This window comes from Limulus polyphemus, unplaced genomic scaffold (assembly GCF_000517525.1).
Source record: "Limulus polyphemus unplaced genomic scaffold, Limulus_polyphemus-2.1.2 Scaffold2684, whole genome shotgun sequence".
NCBI classification, from domain to species: Eukaryota; Metazoa; Arthropoda; class Merostomata; order Xiphosura; family Limulidae; genus Limulus; species Limulus polyphemus.
In genome coordinates this window covers 2,454-20,378 of record NW_013668294.1, presented here as the reverse complement: position 1 = coordinate 20,378, position 17,925 = coordinate 2,454, and the positions used below count along the sequence as shown (strand labels likewise).

General features: G+C 33.3%; 1 protein-coding gene across 1 annotated transcript; it reads right to left on the bottom strand.

Moving 5' to 3' along the window:
* Positions 1-4,795: 4,795 nt before the first annotated feature.
* On the bottom strand, positions 4,796-9,704 carry LOC106467627 (the record flags this gene model as incomplete). The annotated part of the gene is made up of 2 exons (XM_013927988.2): positions 4,796-6,640; positions 9,468-9,704. Coding segments are annotated over 2 exons (414 nt in total), but the record flags the coding sequence as incomplete, so codon positions are not given.
* Between the last annotated feature and the right edge of the window lie 8,221 nt (positions 9,705-17,925).

Here is a 17,925-nt window from a genome sequence, read left to right as displayed (position 1 = left end):
TACACAAACCCAGCACTAATTTCAGTGTCGAGTTCTTCAAGCGTAATAAGAGCAATCAATTGTGTGTTTGTTTCAGAGCAAAGCCATATTAGGCTATCTGTTGTATCCACCATGGGGGGAAAAAAAAAGAGTCCGGATTTTAGCGTTGTAAGTCTGTAAACTTACATATGTGACATATGTTCAGTGTGTTCTGTACTTCAAAAGCTCCGAGTTCACTAAGCAATAATTAAGCTATCTTCAAGAGTGAACTTTACTATGGTACATAAGATAACAATAAAAATATAATAATTTTTCGTCTGAAATGTGATTCTTGTTGGAATCTTTACAGGATTTTGAAATTATTGGTTATTTTCTTGTCGCTTTTCACGTACATGTTCTTTTAAGTTTTTTCTCTATATTACTAGGTTATGATCCTGTTTTTGATTTCTTTTTTCAGTCTCGATGCCGTTTACCACTGTTGAGACACCTTAGATGCCGATGCATTATCAAATATTCTCTGGCAGATGTACCTGGTGGCGCCCATCTTATTTTTGAACATAAGACAATTCATTACATGCGCAACTGAATATATCCTTTAATGTATAGTATTTAAAAAGTATGACAATTTATACAGTTGACAAACAAGACGCCGACTCGGTGAATGAACACCGGAGCACAGAACTGTTATAAAACTGTAGAAACACGATATACCTACAGGAAAACATTTCACCAACAACAAACATACAGTCAAGGACTTTTCAACAAACACAAAATGAGACTATAAAAAAAATTAGTCTACAAACTGTGGATTTCAGAGCCTTTTAATTTAAATTAATATTTTCCTTTCTTATAGAATTTCACCTTTTCCGTGATTTTAATTTGTATTTTATTTTTTCCATTTTAATTCACGACCTGTGTAATATAGATCTAAACGATGTGATTTCAAAAGATTTTGCAACTCAAAGTTCAAAATTTTGCGCACGCATTTCTAAAACTTTGTGTATGTGCTTTTGGTCTAAGATTTATGATCTGACAAAGAGCGCTAACTCGAAACGTCTTCTTCTAGAAATACATATATAAAAATTTGGGTGATTTGCAACCTGTTCATTTAGTAAGCTGTATTTCATTAGACTGTCCTTTGACTTCTATATGATACTGTGATGAACACGAAGAGTCGGCTCCTTCGTCATTTTTTACAGTTTATGGTGTTTACGTCGGCTCTCTAGTGATTAACGTTAATTTCGAGCTCTGGTTTATTTAACTACGCATTATTTTACAGGTTTGGGTTCATTTTGCACTGCGTATAACTATACATATATGATGGTTGGAGACTGATGATGACAAAACCTTGTCGAAACGTTGTACATTTGCTGTTATGTTAAACTTATATTAAAGTTTTTCTTCATTACCCATTCAAGCCGTCTCCAGCCATTATTTGTCTCAAATTGGGGTTCCCCGTCATCGAATTTATACATATATGACTTGATTTTAACCGGTAGTTAACATTGTCATATTCTAGTTATTATTTGATGAGGGTTAACATAAGGAAGCCACGTACTTCAAAAACATACATAAAACTCAAAATAACTTATATTCCTAATTATTAGCAAAAATATTACATTTCTAATGACTGTTTATGGAAATGATTTCCTCACTTATAATAACCACGTCTTAATTACAATCTGTGGGAAATTTCAAAAACATAAAATTTCTAGATAGTGGCTCTATCACGAACGTTCTAATAAGGACGTTTGAATACACGAGTGAAAGTACTTGGATTAATTTACTTTAAACCAACCAACCATATTACGAAAGTCACGATCAATATTGCATGTTGCTTTGCTTCACTAGTTAGAATTCTGTAATACCTCCTTGTTCAAAAGAACTAGGAAGTCGTACAAAACCTTTGGCAAGTTTTACTCACTAGAGTCAACCGTATCGCTCTGATTCCCGGTTTAATCAGTTGAAATTTATTAACTTGGCAGTAAGTAAAGTATGAACACCACTTAAGTTATTAAAATTAACTTTAGAAACTCCAAAATATTTTAAGTTCTTTTCTTTTATACATGTGGCGCTCAAAAGCATTATTTATCGTTTTTTTTCCTCTTATTTTTATCGTACTCACTGATAAAACAACTATGGTAATAAATGTTTTAAAACATGCTTATTTCATATGTCGAAACATCTTTTCAACATAATATCGTCATGTGTGATCACAGTATATTTAATTCTTATTCAAAATCAGAATTACTGATTTAATACTGTGTTATCCTAGATGTGAAACAAAGAACTTCAGTACATCTTCAGGCATAACAAGCTATGTTTTTTTGTAATTAAGCACAATAGTACACAATGGGTTATTTGTGCTCTGCCCACCACGGGTATCGAAACCCGGTTTCTAGCGTTGTAACTCCGCGGACATACCGCTGTGCCACTGGGGGCTAGCTATGTTTGTTTGTTTGTTTTAGAGCAAAGCCACATCGGGATACCTGCTGTGTCTACCGCAGAGAATCGAATCCCGGATTTTAGCTTTGCAAGTCCATAAAATAACCTTCGGCCCACCTGGGGACCATTGTGTTAAGTAGACAGCAGGAAATCCTTTTGAAATGCAAATAATCAACGGCGAACTTAGAGAAGCCAAGAAATATTGAGTTATGAAAGAAGCATTAATCAGGAAATGAGAACAATATAGGCCCTAGAATGTAAGGCTAAGTCATAAGATTTTTGTTTAAACAAAATAATCAAAGAATTTTAAATATTTAAAAAGTTTTACTGGGAAAGACTTGGATATTGCTAAGTATAGAGGGATATTAATATAATTACTATCATACTTTTATTTATAATTCTTAGAATAGAATCCGCAGTAGGCACAGCACTAACAGCCCTTTGTGCATCTTTGCGCTTAAACAAACAAACAAAACAATCTGTTTTTGGCTGTAAAAGTCCTCGTGCACAGTTTTCTGCTTTATTTTATAGAAGAAGTAAAGCCAAATACTGGTAAAGTTTCAGCGGTCTGAGGTCGCTGATTTCTCGAGTGAAACAATAAAAAAGGTCCATTATGGGGAACTCTTCAGAATCTAACAGTTTCAAATTAGAAAAGTACAAACAACCTGGTGAAGTTGTGATTATGAGAATCAAACATGAAGATGGGGCATTGCAACAGTATTCTCACATCAAACATAAAGATGGGGCATTGCAACAGTATTCTCACATCAAACATGAAGATGGAGCATTGCAACAGTATTCTCACATCAAACATGAAGATGGGGCATTACAACAGTATTCTCACATCAAACATCAAATAGTGATTTGTAAGAATTATAGGGATAAACCGTACTCCCTAAAGTAATTTTGAGTTTTGCTTTACTTTATGGTAATAATTTTATTATTAATTTTCTGTCCTTTTGTTCTACATGAAGCTGGATTTCTTGTTAATCAGTAATAATTAATATTTATACCATGTCTTGTTTAAATTTAGATGTTGAACATTTTTATACCACCTTGCTGGAACTAAACTGTTACGAAAAAAAAATCACGCAAACAGCAGTGATTGAATTACAACAAAGTTCATCCATACAGCATTGAACTTGAGTTTGAATACACATTTTCTATCATTGATGTTGAAATTACCATTTTGTTAAGTTGAAATTAGGTTTGAGTATAGATTTTCTGTTATTGATGTTGAAGTTACTGTTGTTAAGTTGACATTGAGTTTGAATATATCATCCATTGTTGTTGTTGAAGTACTCGTTGTCTTATGTTGAAATAGGGTGATTATTCATTTACAATATCTACTTTACGCAGAAAGCAATGAGATCACTACCAACTTTTATGTTTGAAATAAACACAAAAGCTCGATTTTATTTCACGTAAGTAATACGTACACTTTCCAAAAAGTGAGGCTAGTCAAAGGATCCAGATTTCTACGTTTTTTTGTACGAAGTGCTGACTATGTGTCATGTTCTGAACGCTATCCTTTCAACACAAAATATAGTCATTTTTTCAAATATTTTTGCTTGAAATTTTTAAAGATACTATTTATAAAGCGCGCACCCACATGAATTTATCATGTTCTACGTAACAATTAACAGGAAACACTTAACGAATAACAAAGAGATAGGATGTGAAAAATATATTACCTCACGCGCACGGTGTCAAACAATAACTTGAAATATGGATGTAGATGATTTCATAGGAGAAATGGTTAGCCTACTTCATTTCCAAACATTGTTCATTGAAACTTGTCATTAGATTTACCGTAGAATGAAATATGAAATTTCTACTCAATCTAAGTTTTTTGTTTACCAAGGATTTGAGAGAATAGACACTTCAATGTGAATACCGAATGTAGATTAATAGAGAATATATTTTCTCAAGTTAAGAACAATTATTCTATTCTGTGGTGACAAGACTCTGGCTTCACATTACAGATTACAGTTACACTTTTTCCCTACGAACAACACTATTTCCGACGAGCTGTATAAGAGTAATATGTTTAGCTTAAAAAAAACTGTCATTTATAAACTATTGATGATATTAGACTTAACAGATAAACTTACTTATCTTTATTATTACACAAACTCAACAAAAGTGCAATTCTTGAATGACATATATAATTTTTGTGTAGCTCAGGCCTTCTCAATGTCAAATGGTTTAGTTCTGTAAGTTAAGGTACTATTGAACTATGTCAATCAAGAAAACAAAATTAGTCAGTATGTCATCGCAAACATGAGGAAGCTATCAATGGACATCAAAAACCATTTTTATGACATCAATCAAGACAAATATCGTAGGAAAATAGTAGAACTATTAAATATTAAACTATATTGTAAATAAAACAGGTGGGTAGTTGCTTTTTTCCACCCTGTATATAAAATGTATTTCCAGGCCTACATAGAACATTGTTATCCATTTCAATAATCACATTGGTTAGCATAGAAAGAAACATCTTGTCACATCAAACAATAGGAAAATCGTCTTACTGTATAGGTTACGATGAACAACTTGGATAAAATATAACAAATAATAAGCTGACACACCGAAATGAAAACTTTTCATAGTTTTATTTTGTGCAACGTTTCGGGCAGACACACTTCGTTGCCAAAATTAAAACTATAAAATGTCTTCATTTAGATGTGTCAGTTTATTCTTTGTTATCTTTTATCCAAGTTTTCTTTTCACGTCTTGTAGAACAACATTAATTAATGATAAACAATGTTTGCTTGTGGTAATATTTTACTGATACAGTTTAGAATCTAAATGCAAGGTTATATTGAATAGTTAAGACTCAGAGAAGCAGAATTTTATGAACAACGACGGTTTGTTAAAAAATAACTTCAGTTAAATAATGAGGACTAGTGTCATGAAAAATAACTTTTTCAAACGATTTTTCACTTATCATAAGACAGGAAAGTTCGGTTTTCTTTGAAACTATTAACGGAGAAGCTAGAAAACAATTTCTAGTTTCAGTAGTCATGGTAAAAGACACTATGGAAAGCAGAAAATGATGATTATACATTGAAGTTTAGTTGCTAGGGAGCATCAGACATTACTGAAGATGTGAGTGTACATTTATATATGATAAGATTTTAGTTTAAAAAAGATATTGTTTCAGAAAACTAGAAATCTAAGACCCTCTTTAGAAAAATAATCATATGTTCTAAATATTCTAAAATAATATATAGATTTAGGTTTCTGACAAATTTATTATTATCACGACTTTTTTATATAGATCTTCACCTACATGACAGTCAATCTAAACGTTATTAAAAAACGTTTTGTTTTAGTGTCACTAAATTTAAATGGTAGCGCTGCATTTTAAACTTTGTATATTTTGAAACACTCTGCTAAAACTTGTGACAGAATTGTGTCTTTTTAGCATCGGTGAGTTTAGTGTATGATATACTTTAACTAAGGTAGAGTGTCACTTTTCAGTTAATCGAAACAATAGTTATAAGTGTTAGTTAAACCTAGTATTTGCAACCAAATATACGCGGTGAATTTTCCACATAGATCTCGAACAAGACACACCAAAATATTAATGTACACGAATATCTGATACAGCACAAAACAAGACAGTTGATGAAAAGCTGTGTCACATTGGCAGCAAGAGTTAGGATGATGATGGTTTTCGTTTCGCCAAAGAAAAATATTTCTGTTTTTTGGTTCCAAAGAATCTATAGTCATATACCTTAACCTCGCAAAACGCAGGTCATTTATTGAAGGTCAAATAAAGTAAATATATTGATGACCTCGTCAGAGAGCACTGTTCACGGAATTTCTTCTTGTCTTGTGACAAGAATATTCCACCTATCGTTTTTTCTTGAAACATAATATTCTGGCAACTTTCCACCAAAGTCAAGGTATTTATCAAACTTGGCTCTGATCTTTGTATTATTTCCAAATGATCGCGGACGGGTGTTTATAGATAAAACAAAATCGTCAGCAACTGTAAATTTACAAAATATTGTTTTTCTTTTGACCATTAAATACTATTCGGCAGTACATTGTCTTTCTCGTTGTCTTCTTCAGCCAGTTCAAAGCCTTTGGTCAATGTCTCCAGGATAAAACGTATGGTAATTTTATAAATATTCTCCATATTTTCAGTGTAGCGGTCTCCTAAAGTCTCTTTAACAGCTGCAAGGAATGGCTCTTCGATTCTCTGAAAGCAGAAGTGTCTTATAAAGAACAGAACTTTAAACATATACTTTTGTTATTATCTTTAATTTTCTAAACAATTTAGAGATCAAAACATCATTTCTTCAAGAAAAGAAAATATTTCATCTTACTATAAAGATGATCCATTATGTGCATGTATGTGTGTATCTGCATGTATATGTGTTACCATCCATTACCCAGAGTTGACTATGTGTGTATCTGCATGTATATGTGTTACCATCCATTACCCAGAGTTGACTATGTGTGTATCTGCATGTATATGTATTACCATCCATTACCCAGAGTTGACTATGTGTATCTGCTGCATGTATATGTGTTACCATCCATTACCCAGAGTTGACTATGTGTGTATCTGCATGTATATGTGTTACCATCCATTACCCAGAGTTGACTATGTGTATCTGCTGCATGTATATGTGTTACCATCCATTACCCAGAGTTGACTATGTGTATCTGCTGCATGTATATGTGTTACCATTCATTACCCAGAGTTGACTATGTGTGTATCTGCATGTATATATGTTACCATTCATTACCCAGAGTTGACTATGTGTGTGTATGCATGTATATGTATTACCATCCATTACCCAGAGTTGACTATGTGTGTACCTGCATGTATATGTGTTACCATCCATTACCCCAAATTGACTATGTGTGTATCTGCATGTATATGTATTACCATCCATTACCCAGAGTTGACTATGTGCGTATCTGCATGTATATGTGTTACCATCCATTACCCAGAGTTGACTATGTGTGTACCTGCATGTATATGTGTTACCATCCATTATCCAGAGTTGACTATGTGTATCTGCTGCATGTATATGTATTACCATCCATTACCCAGAGTTGACTATGTGTATCTGGCTGCATGTATATGTGTTACCATCCATTACCCAGAGTTGACTAGCTCATTTAGTAATTTTTTATATGGTAACTGAAAAACTGTCCGAAGGTGTACATGGCTTATCTTGTTTTAGGATTTTTTCCCGAGAAGTGGAATTTAAATTTAATTTTGAATTTAAAGTCACAATTGCTTAATCAGTTGAATAAGTAAATTATTGCATTCCATAAAGCAGGATATGCAATTAGCATCTAATGAGGTCATTAGAGATCTAATAACAAAGGAAAGGAAGAAGGGGAACATTATCTAGTTTTCTCGTTGACACAGTCTGTATTTTTTGAACGGGTACTCGCAGCTAGTTTATATAAAAAACATGATAAATTTCTATGTTTAACGTACTAAAATCGACATCGATCTTTTAAGAAATGAATGTTCTACACATTAAAAGTATACACATTTGGCAGGCCTATTTTTGTAAGGTTTGTAAATCGTCTTTCAATAGGTAAGTGTTATGATGTCTATTCGATTGTGACTAAGCTCCCTTATATTTCAGAAAAAATTAAGTCTTGTAAATGAAAACTACTAAGATGCTTGTAAATTGAATAATCAATTTTTGACAATACACAATTTAAATAATTTAAATGGAAATAGCACAACATGGAAAGTCAGATATCGGGTACTCGATTTGTGTAACAGCTATCTATACAATCTCCCTTCTCTCTGACTTGACGAAAATTCTCAGTTGGACTTTTTGTATACTTTAATTGTTTTTTCTTCATTTTCAATTAAGAAGTGCTGACCAAAAGAAAAATATTTTGAAATTATATTTTCAACTTGCTTTTCTCGTGGCCCGGCATGGCCAGGTGGATAAGGCAATCGACTCGCAATCTGAGGGTCGCGGGTTCGAATCCCTCTCACACCAAACATGCTCGCCCTTTCAGCCGTGGGGGCGTTATAACGTGACGGTCAATCCCACTATTCGTTGGTAAAAGAGTAGCCCAAGAGTTGGCGGTGGGTGGTGATGACTAGCTGCATTACTTCTAGTCTTACACTGCTAAATTAGGGACGGCTAGCGCAGATAGCCCTCGTGTAGCTTTGCGCGAAATTCAAAAAACAAACAAACAAAGGTTATCTCGTGACATTTAGAAAAAATAGAAGTTTACTAACTAAATATAAAATGTGCTTTTGAGTGGATTATAGGATTTTTCTTTTGTAGAATTTATAATGGAGTCTAAAGAGATTTTATGGATTACTGTGGTTAAAAGAACATTTTACCCACCTTCTACGAGGTTTTATTTTCTCAAAAGTTCAGTTCTACTATCACTGGTGATGAATAACGGACAATAATGACAGTTTCTTTAAAATATCATATTAAAATATAGACAAAACAACCTTTACTTTACACAATAAGAATTTAAAAAAAAATTTAAATGATTCTACACGATATTTCTGGGAGAGAAAAACCTTTGGTTACCCACTTATAATTAGATAAAATTATAAATCTATGATTACCAGCTTCTGATACTGACAGTTATTAAAAGTGTAGTTTGCAATTTCTTAAACTTTTAAATTCAAAATTAAAGTCATTAGCTACACGTGTTCTAGAGAGATATTATTTTGTACCGGATTAATATTTCAAAAACATTTATATTGTGTTCTTAAATATTCTACATGTTGAGCATGTTCCAATCATTCAGGAGTTTTAGATATTGCAAGCCTGCGATATTTGATCGATTTAGTTTATATGATGATAAGTTTTGATGATTGATAACGAAAGTTTCCATTTCTTTAAATGAACTACATTGTGTATCTTGTTTCTGTGAACAGATGTAATAAAAGAACTAAACATTGTTAGAGATAAACCTTTTGTCCAAGAAAGGAACGAATTATACGTTTAGTTTTGTATACATAAACTAAATCCACATATCTACAATGTATATTTGATCAACTGAACTAAACACGCTACCCAAAAGTTTTCCTTTTTGAATCCTGAAATCTTCGTATGCAGCTTTCCCACAGAATGAAGATAGTCAATGAAATAGTCAACTTTATCCAAGGAACGTATTCCTTCATCCAGTGTTGCCATGACGATGGATGCGTGTTGGGCCAACTCCAGACTCTCCAGTTGTGACTCCTGTGTTCGAAGGTACTGGAACTTTTCAAATAAGGTGATTAAATCTCCGTTTTCTTGAAATAATCTAAAGAAAAAACAATCAATTAATGTAAGATAAATATAAGCGTCATTGTCAAGTAATTAATTACTATCCAAAATACGTTTGATTAAAGAGACTGAGATTTACTAAGCCTCGTGTTATATTTTCAAATAATACTGTAGTAATTTAAACGTATTAATTATTTAGTTAAACTAAATTTTTCTAACTTTTCATTAAAGACTACACTTAAAAATTGCACACAAATTTACTAAGTGTTTGCGATTGACTTATCTATTGAAGCAGAACTTGTAGGATGAGTGGCACAGCGGCATGTCTGCGGACTTAACAACGCTAGAACCCGGCTTTCAATACCCGTGGTGGGTAGAGCACAGATAGCCCATTGTGTAGCTTTGTGCTTAATTACAAACAAACAAACAAACCTTTCCCGCCTATGTGTCATCGCACTAGCAAGGTCATGAGGAAAACCACAAGGTTTGGATTACGCCTGAATCAAACTATTGTAAGTCATCAAAACGTGATACATGTTTTAGAAGTAAATAATAACTTATCAGCATATCACAAACAGCAAGAAGAGCATGCTATAAACTATACTGAAAAAGCACACATACTACATATTACGCATTAACAGGAAACATGAAACATACTGCACACAAAGAAGAGAATGTTTCAAACTATACAGTGAAAAGAACATGTACATTACACACAGTGAGAAGGGAATGCTACGCACTACACAGTGATAATACTATACCACACTGTTACAATAATGAACCAATATAACACACCGAGTAATAAGAAAGTATCAACATAATCGAAAAAAAGAGTGTATATTTGTATTATACATTGTAATGAGGCTGTATCACCGTAAAACACAGTATAATAAGAACGTATCAACATAGTACACGGTATAATAAGAACGTAGCAATATAATACACAGTATAATAAAAACGTATCTACCTAGTACAAGGTCTAATAACAACGTAGCAATATAATACACAGTATAATAAAAACGTATCAACCTAGTACAAGGTCTAATAAGACCGTTGCAATATAATATAAATATCAACATCCAAAATATAACAAGAGCTTATACACAAATACTAAAACACTACCAAAAACGTACCCGTGAGCTAATAATAACATTTCAATATACCTTTCAGTATAGCAATAACATATAAATACAATACAATTACAACAAGTAAAATATAAAAACACAGTTAAGATAAGAACAAGAATATTCGGCTATGTTTTGAGAAATGTGTTTCGTTTGGTGAAAAAGTAATTACGAAAATATGTTTATACATCATTTACAAATGTCAGTTGAGTAAGATCATTGCAATTACAATAGAATAGCTGTATTATTGTTTTTCTGGAATGAAATAAGCTTCTAGATCTTCTAAATTACTCAGATATGCTTCAAGAAAACACAATTAAATCATATATATGTATATTTGTTGATCTTTTAAATTACTCAGATATGCTTCAAGAAAACACAATTAAATCATATATATATGTATATTTGTTGATCTTTTAAATTACTCAGATATGCTTCAAGAAAACACAATTAAATCATATATATGTATATTTGTTGATATGTTTTTACTAAAATTTAATTATATCATGTTTCAAAATTTTATTACAAAGTCGTTTCTAAGTTACATTTTTTAATTGGATACTATAACTGTTGTGTTTTTCTTATTGAATTTCACATACATTTTGGTTTATAAATTGATGACAAAAACAAAGAAATAACTATTTATATAATCCTTTGAGCCCAGAGATATTTAATGTCTCTAATGTCTCAGCGAATGTGCTTATTTAAGAAATCAACATATCCAGACATTCCAGCGGGACTTGTAACTGAGTTAGTTTTAGTAAATAACGTGAATATTTATTTAATATTAATTTAACTTCTCTGATCATTTAAGTTTATAAATGATTTATATGCGAAGTAAACGAGAGTCTAAAAATGAATAAAATTCACCTTGTTTTATTACATGTCATTGACAATTTAATGTAATTAGTTATTTAATTACTTAATCCTCTTCGCACCAAGTGACCTATAAAGTTTCTTTCAATGTAACAGAGAGGGTTATTGGCGTTCTATATGAACGATTTGTATAGTACTAGTACTGTGACGTGTAATCGCAGATACGAGCCGTGGCGCCATGGGTGACATGTTTAGCATACTAGGTTCACGGTGAATTCTCAAACATTCGACATCACAAGGCCGCCACAGACACTATATTTCGAAGAAAGAAGTTTTAATGTTCCAATGGAAAGGGATAGACTCGTACAGTAGAGCGTTTAGGACAGCAACGGGCTCTGAAACCACGCTTCAAACTAATCAGTAGCTTTATAAAGTGATAAATAAAGACACACTTCTGTCAATTTCTCCGATACACCTTTGTCTTTGTTTGTTTGTTTGTAATTAAGCATAAAGCTACACAGTGTGCTATCTGTACTCTGCCCATCACGGGTATCGAAAACCCGGTTTCTAGCATTGTAAGTCCGCAGACATGCCGCTGTGCCATTGGGGCCACTATGTGTCTTTGGTATGCTTAAACGTGGTCATAAATAACACCAGTAACTGGATAGAATACAGAAATACGAAATAGACCTTCTACAGGCTACTAGAGATAGAAGTATATGAAGGGTCATGATCACAAGTGTCTGCAACAGACAAGGCAATATAGCAAGCGAGCAAACGTGGTTTCAAAATTGCCGTCAAGGAAGAGTAGAGTTTGTGTAAAGTTTGTCCGGATGTGTTGCTCAAGACTGACCTCGCTCATTCGTTGACGTCTTTTTACAATGGAAAATGTGTTGACAGCAAAACTACGCAATCATGGCCATTAAAGTGATCATGATTGACAACACAGGAACTAGCTTTAATGGAAGCATTGATCCAGGAGCATCGTTATTAGAAAGTGTGATTAAATTTGCTAAAATTTTAGGGCTCAGAATGGGAGATAAAAAAGTAACGGAAAAGAATTTGTTTGGCTAATTAAAGTTCGATTACTTGTAAGACTAATATAGGTATATGTCAACTAATTGTTTTGTTATATGTTAAACAATACTACAGGGTGACGCAAATGCTGTGCAACATTGTACTATCCAAGTTTCGTACTTAAAGAACCGGCCCATGGCCAGGTTGTTAGGGAGCTCTACTCGCAATCTGCGGGTCGCGAATTCGAATCCCCGTCCCACCAAACATGCTCGCCCTTTCAGCCGTGTGGGCGTTATAATCAATCCCACTATTCGTTGGTAAAAGAGTAGCCCAAGAGTTGGCGGTGGGACTAGCTGCCTTTCTTGCTAAATTAGGGACGGCTAGCGCAGATAGCCCTCGTGTAGCTTTGCGCGGAATCCGTAACAAACAAACAAACCCATTATTGTAGTGTACGATGTGTGGTTATTTCTAAGTTTGACATACCTATTATTGTAGTGTACGGTGTGTGTACTTTGCGCGAAATTCAAAACAAACAAACACAACCGGCCGTAGTACAGCGTTAGCGATCACAGACTATGAATCAGGAGGTTCCAAATTTGCCACAAAAATTCACTCCGCACTTTGAGGCTGTGAGTACACCGTAAGAGTAATGCTCAAATCAGACTTGTTGGTCAGACATGAGTAAACCAAGAGCTGACGGTGCGGGCTGTTGATGAACTGTCTTCCCTCTAATCTATAAGTTCAAAGTTATGGATGGCTATGAGCGAATAGCCCTTGTGTAGCTTTGCGCAAAAATCCTGTGCCAGCATTATTTTTTCGCGGGAACCTTGTTAAAATATGGAACGGCATGTGATCAGTTGGAAGTTATACATGACCATTTTTACAGTGGTTGGTGAATACAGAGCGATGCAAAAATCGTGCACCACAATATAGTCTTAAATACCATCCTTTCTATGTTGTTGTTATGCTTTACTAACTGTCTATTTTTGGGTTCCAAGATTGGTTTTGATCTTGTTAACTCTGGAAGAACGTGTGAAAGTGACCCTGATGGTATATCGATAGCTGTGAGGTCATGTTTGTTTGTTTGGTTTTAGCCTTCGCTACGGGAAAGTCTCAAAAGTTATATATAGCAAAGTTAATGTAAGGAAGTTACGTTACGTAACACGAATAACAAACAAATGCAGTTACAGCGAAATTAATCTAAGGATTACGTAACTATGGCTAACGTTTTTGTAATTAATGTAAAATGATTTGCAAGTAAGAGTAATGATGTGTATAATCTGTTTTAGTCCTACCAACTTAATTACTTTTATTTCCGTAATATGAGTATATTGTCTATATAACGGGCCCGTTAAACTACAATCAATTAACAACTAGAACTGAGTAAGTAAATGACAATGTATCTTCTGTCACCTAACAATTTCGGAGATGGCTGTCTTTCATACAATAGCTTTCATATTATATTCATGATTTATGATGAAAAAACAACAAAACTGTAGTTTTTTGGAGCGTATGATTGAACAACATTTTAAGTTATTCCTGATAATACTATAAAAAAGGATTATATCTAACTAATTCCAGAATTCTGGTTATAAAAACAGTATTTTATTATTATTTTTACTTCAAATAAAAAATTCTCACATATATGTTATATATATAATTATGTGTGTGAGTATGTGTGTTTGCTGCTCAACTTAGTCTTTATGTTAAGCACTAGATATCAGAACGAAAGATCGAGACACAATAAAGAACACCAGAAAGTTCATAATCAAAACTAATACAGTTTCGAACACTCTGAAAGATTCAACAGTACAATGGTTTTAGGCTGAGTGACTCCCGTCTTAACATTGTACAAAATCATTCTTATTATACTTACATCACAAAATGAGATTTGGTTGGCTTAACATCTTACAGTGTAACATTAAATTTTAATATTGAAAGTCATGTAGGGATGATTTACGTATAGCTGTATCATCTCTATATTCTTGTATGCATTCTTTTTGGCACTGCCATTCCTACATCATTTTACGTTTAAAAATGTTTTTATTACTTGTTTTGCGACATTTTTTCCTCTGACTGAAAGTTGATGTATTTTATGAATGTGTGTGTAATAAAATTTAATATTATGTGTATTGATTTTATTTACTCTTTCACTTCATACATAATATAGGGGTTGGCTCCCTAGAGACACCGATTGTATAGTGTACAAAGCATTGAATATTATACATGTTACCGTCATCTAATGTTAATCTATTATTGGCTGGTAAATCTGTTTCCCCATGTAACCAAGTTTTTAAAGGTATACTAGATTTTCGTAAGAAAGTCAACTTCAAGGGGTAATGCTAGCATCGTTTACACTAGAATTATGATTTTCTAAAATTACTACTAACTATTGCTACTAAGCGATGACATCGAACACTGCCCAGAAACACATAGAGTGGATCTAGGTTTAAACTGATGTTAGTGATAAAATAGTCGAAGAGTTATGTCGAATGAAACAAGAAGAAGAAAGATGAACAATTTGGTGGGTTGGTCACTTTCTGGTTTTGTATTTTAGCTATGGTTCCTTACCTTGTTCTTGGGCTTGTTGGGCAGAGAAACAAATGAAAGTGAGTGGCAATCATCTTTGAAAGTAAAACTCTCTGTCATTATTGATTTTTAGCGTGTATATTTGTATTATGTCTACTGAGTACTTTGGCCATCCTTACATATATAGTCTACCGATGCTATGATACTATCGAATAATAAGAATGAGTTGCTGAATAAGCTGTTTTTTATCCTTCCATCTTTTTATCTTGGAGAGAATTAGAAAACAAAAGATTGTAGATTCACTTTCAGACTTATATGGATGAATGTTTCGGTCCATTAACCACAAATTAAATTGTGCATGTGTGTGGTCTAAGCCCATTTCTTACTGAATAAAAGTTTGAATATGTATTGATTAGCAGCATTAGCGAAAGATAAAAAAGATTTCTTAGATTCCTACAGCATGCCACTTACATCACAACCAAATGGTTAATATCCTTCATATACTTTTCATTTTTTTCAGTATACTAAGTACTTAAAATATCAATCAGTTACTAGTGAGGTAATATATTTTGACACTGAGCTTTCGTGATACACACCTAGGAATAACATTACATAAAACTGGAGGTAAAAAAAACTAATTCCTCTTCAACCATTTTGAACTTGGTACATTGGCTCCTCCATTATACCACAAGGTCTAGACAAGACATTTACTAGGGGGTTAGAGAGCTGGTTGTGGGTCGGGAGGTTCAAAACTAGAGCCGTGATTTGCTGTTGAATACACTCCATACTTTCAGTTTTGGGGGCATTATAACTCTAATAATTAATCCTAAAATTGTCTTAAGAGTATACGCATAGTGCTACTGAAAGGTTGTACTCCTGGTCAGCAGTTCTAAATTAGGGATAGCTATGTCTGAATATTAGAGAGTCTGAGAAGGCTATTTAGCCCCTATGTTCCATAAAATATCTGCTGAGACTAAAAACCCAAATACGTCACGGTCTCTGTCATACCAGTGATAAGGTCACTAGGGGTGATAATGTATAATTTGCTTGAGCCTAAATAATATTGCTTGGAAGCATGATAAGTGTTGGATGAATTTTTATTGCTAATTTACTACAAATAATCTACTTTATTCCGTAATAATACTTCTTAAATTGGTAGTTGTTTAATATATTATTTAGTCATCAAATTTATCGTTTTTAGTATGCGAAACCACTGAAACTCTGCTTTTCATGTTCAATAGTTTTAAAGCTTTGGTTATAAACATATTTTAAAATGCTAAAATGTTAATCTCTGACATAATTAAAAAGAACTGGACAAGGGGCCTAAATACAATACTTATTGGAAATGATACCCTTATAATCACCCTATATTTATGATCTTCTTCAACCCAATCATTTAATTGTGTGGCAGTACCAATAAGTATTACCATCCCATGAAGCAGCCATAATAGGCACTAAGGAAAAGACCTATATAGTTGGTTACATTACAGGAAAATGGTTCTCTCTGTTAGCAGGCTTTTTATGTCTGAACTAGAATTTCTTCTCGCTTTGTTTGCTAAGAACAATTATTGTTAAAAGGTCGGTTTGTTTGCTTTAGAAGTTTTGCACAAAGGGCTCTATGCTTAATTTACAACTGCTAGGCTAGAGTTAAGGGGCAGCTGGTCAACAGAACCCACTACTAACTCTTGTTGTGGTTTTATCTGATAAATTAGTGGGATTTGACTGTCATTATTATAGGGCACTCGCAGAGCATGTTTTTGAGGCAACGGGCTGCGAAACATGAATCTTCATATTCACTGTAAAGGCAAACCAAAAAGAGAAAATAAATTAAGGCATTTTATAAAATATGAATGTAATGATTAGGAAGTACTAAATTTCATCAGCAGCAGACATGCAATATTGTAAAGAACGACAGGGAATAATATATTTAATTGTAACAGTTGGTTCTTACAGGAGTTAAAAATAATCCTGGTGCTTAAAACAACAATAAAGTTTTTGCGAAAATAATTCATGAGGAACAAAAGAAAAAGGTGGCATTATTCAGTAAAATTATGAGACTTTCTTGTAAATGATTATACATGTATATGTCAAAAACTGAAATGCCAGCCATGACTGTGTGGTGAATTAAAAAAAATATTAAATTAAGAGTTTAATTGTTGTTAAGCAGAGAACTACACAACGGGCTATCTGTGCTATGCTCATCACGGGTACCGAAACTAGACTTCTGGCATTATAAGTCTTACCGCTGAGCCACTGGGGAGGGGAAAATTAAGACAGAAAATTACATTCTCATTAGGAAGTTAGGATGAGATTTGCTGTAAAATGCTACCGTGGAATATTTTTTATCATCTCTTGTACTAAGACCATAAAATGTTTTTGTTATGGACATAACTTTAACGTTAATTGCCCAGAACAGTGAAAGGCGAACCACATACACAAAAATGTGCAACAAAAGTACTTCCGTTCACGAAGTCAGTCTGATATAAGAATAATGTTTTCCCGGTTATTTTTAAGTTTGACATACCCATTATTGTAGTTTACGGTGTGTTAATTCTAGGTTTGACATACCCATTATTGTAGTGTACGGTGTGTCATTTCTAAGTTTGACATACCTATTATTGTAGTGTACGGTGTGTGGTTATTTTCTAAGTTTGATATATCTATTATAGTAGTGTACGGTGTGTTTTTAAACCGTGAATGAAAAATGCCTTGACAAAAAATAGCATAAAGTTTTATCACCAAGTTGTATTGAAGAATTGTTTACATGTAGATAAACT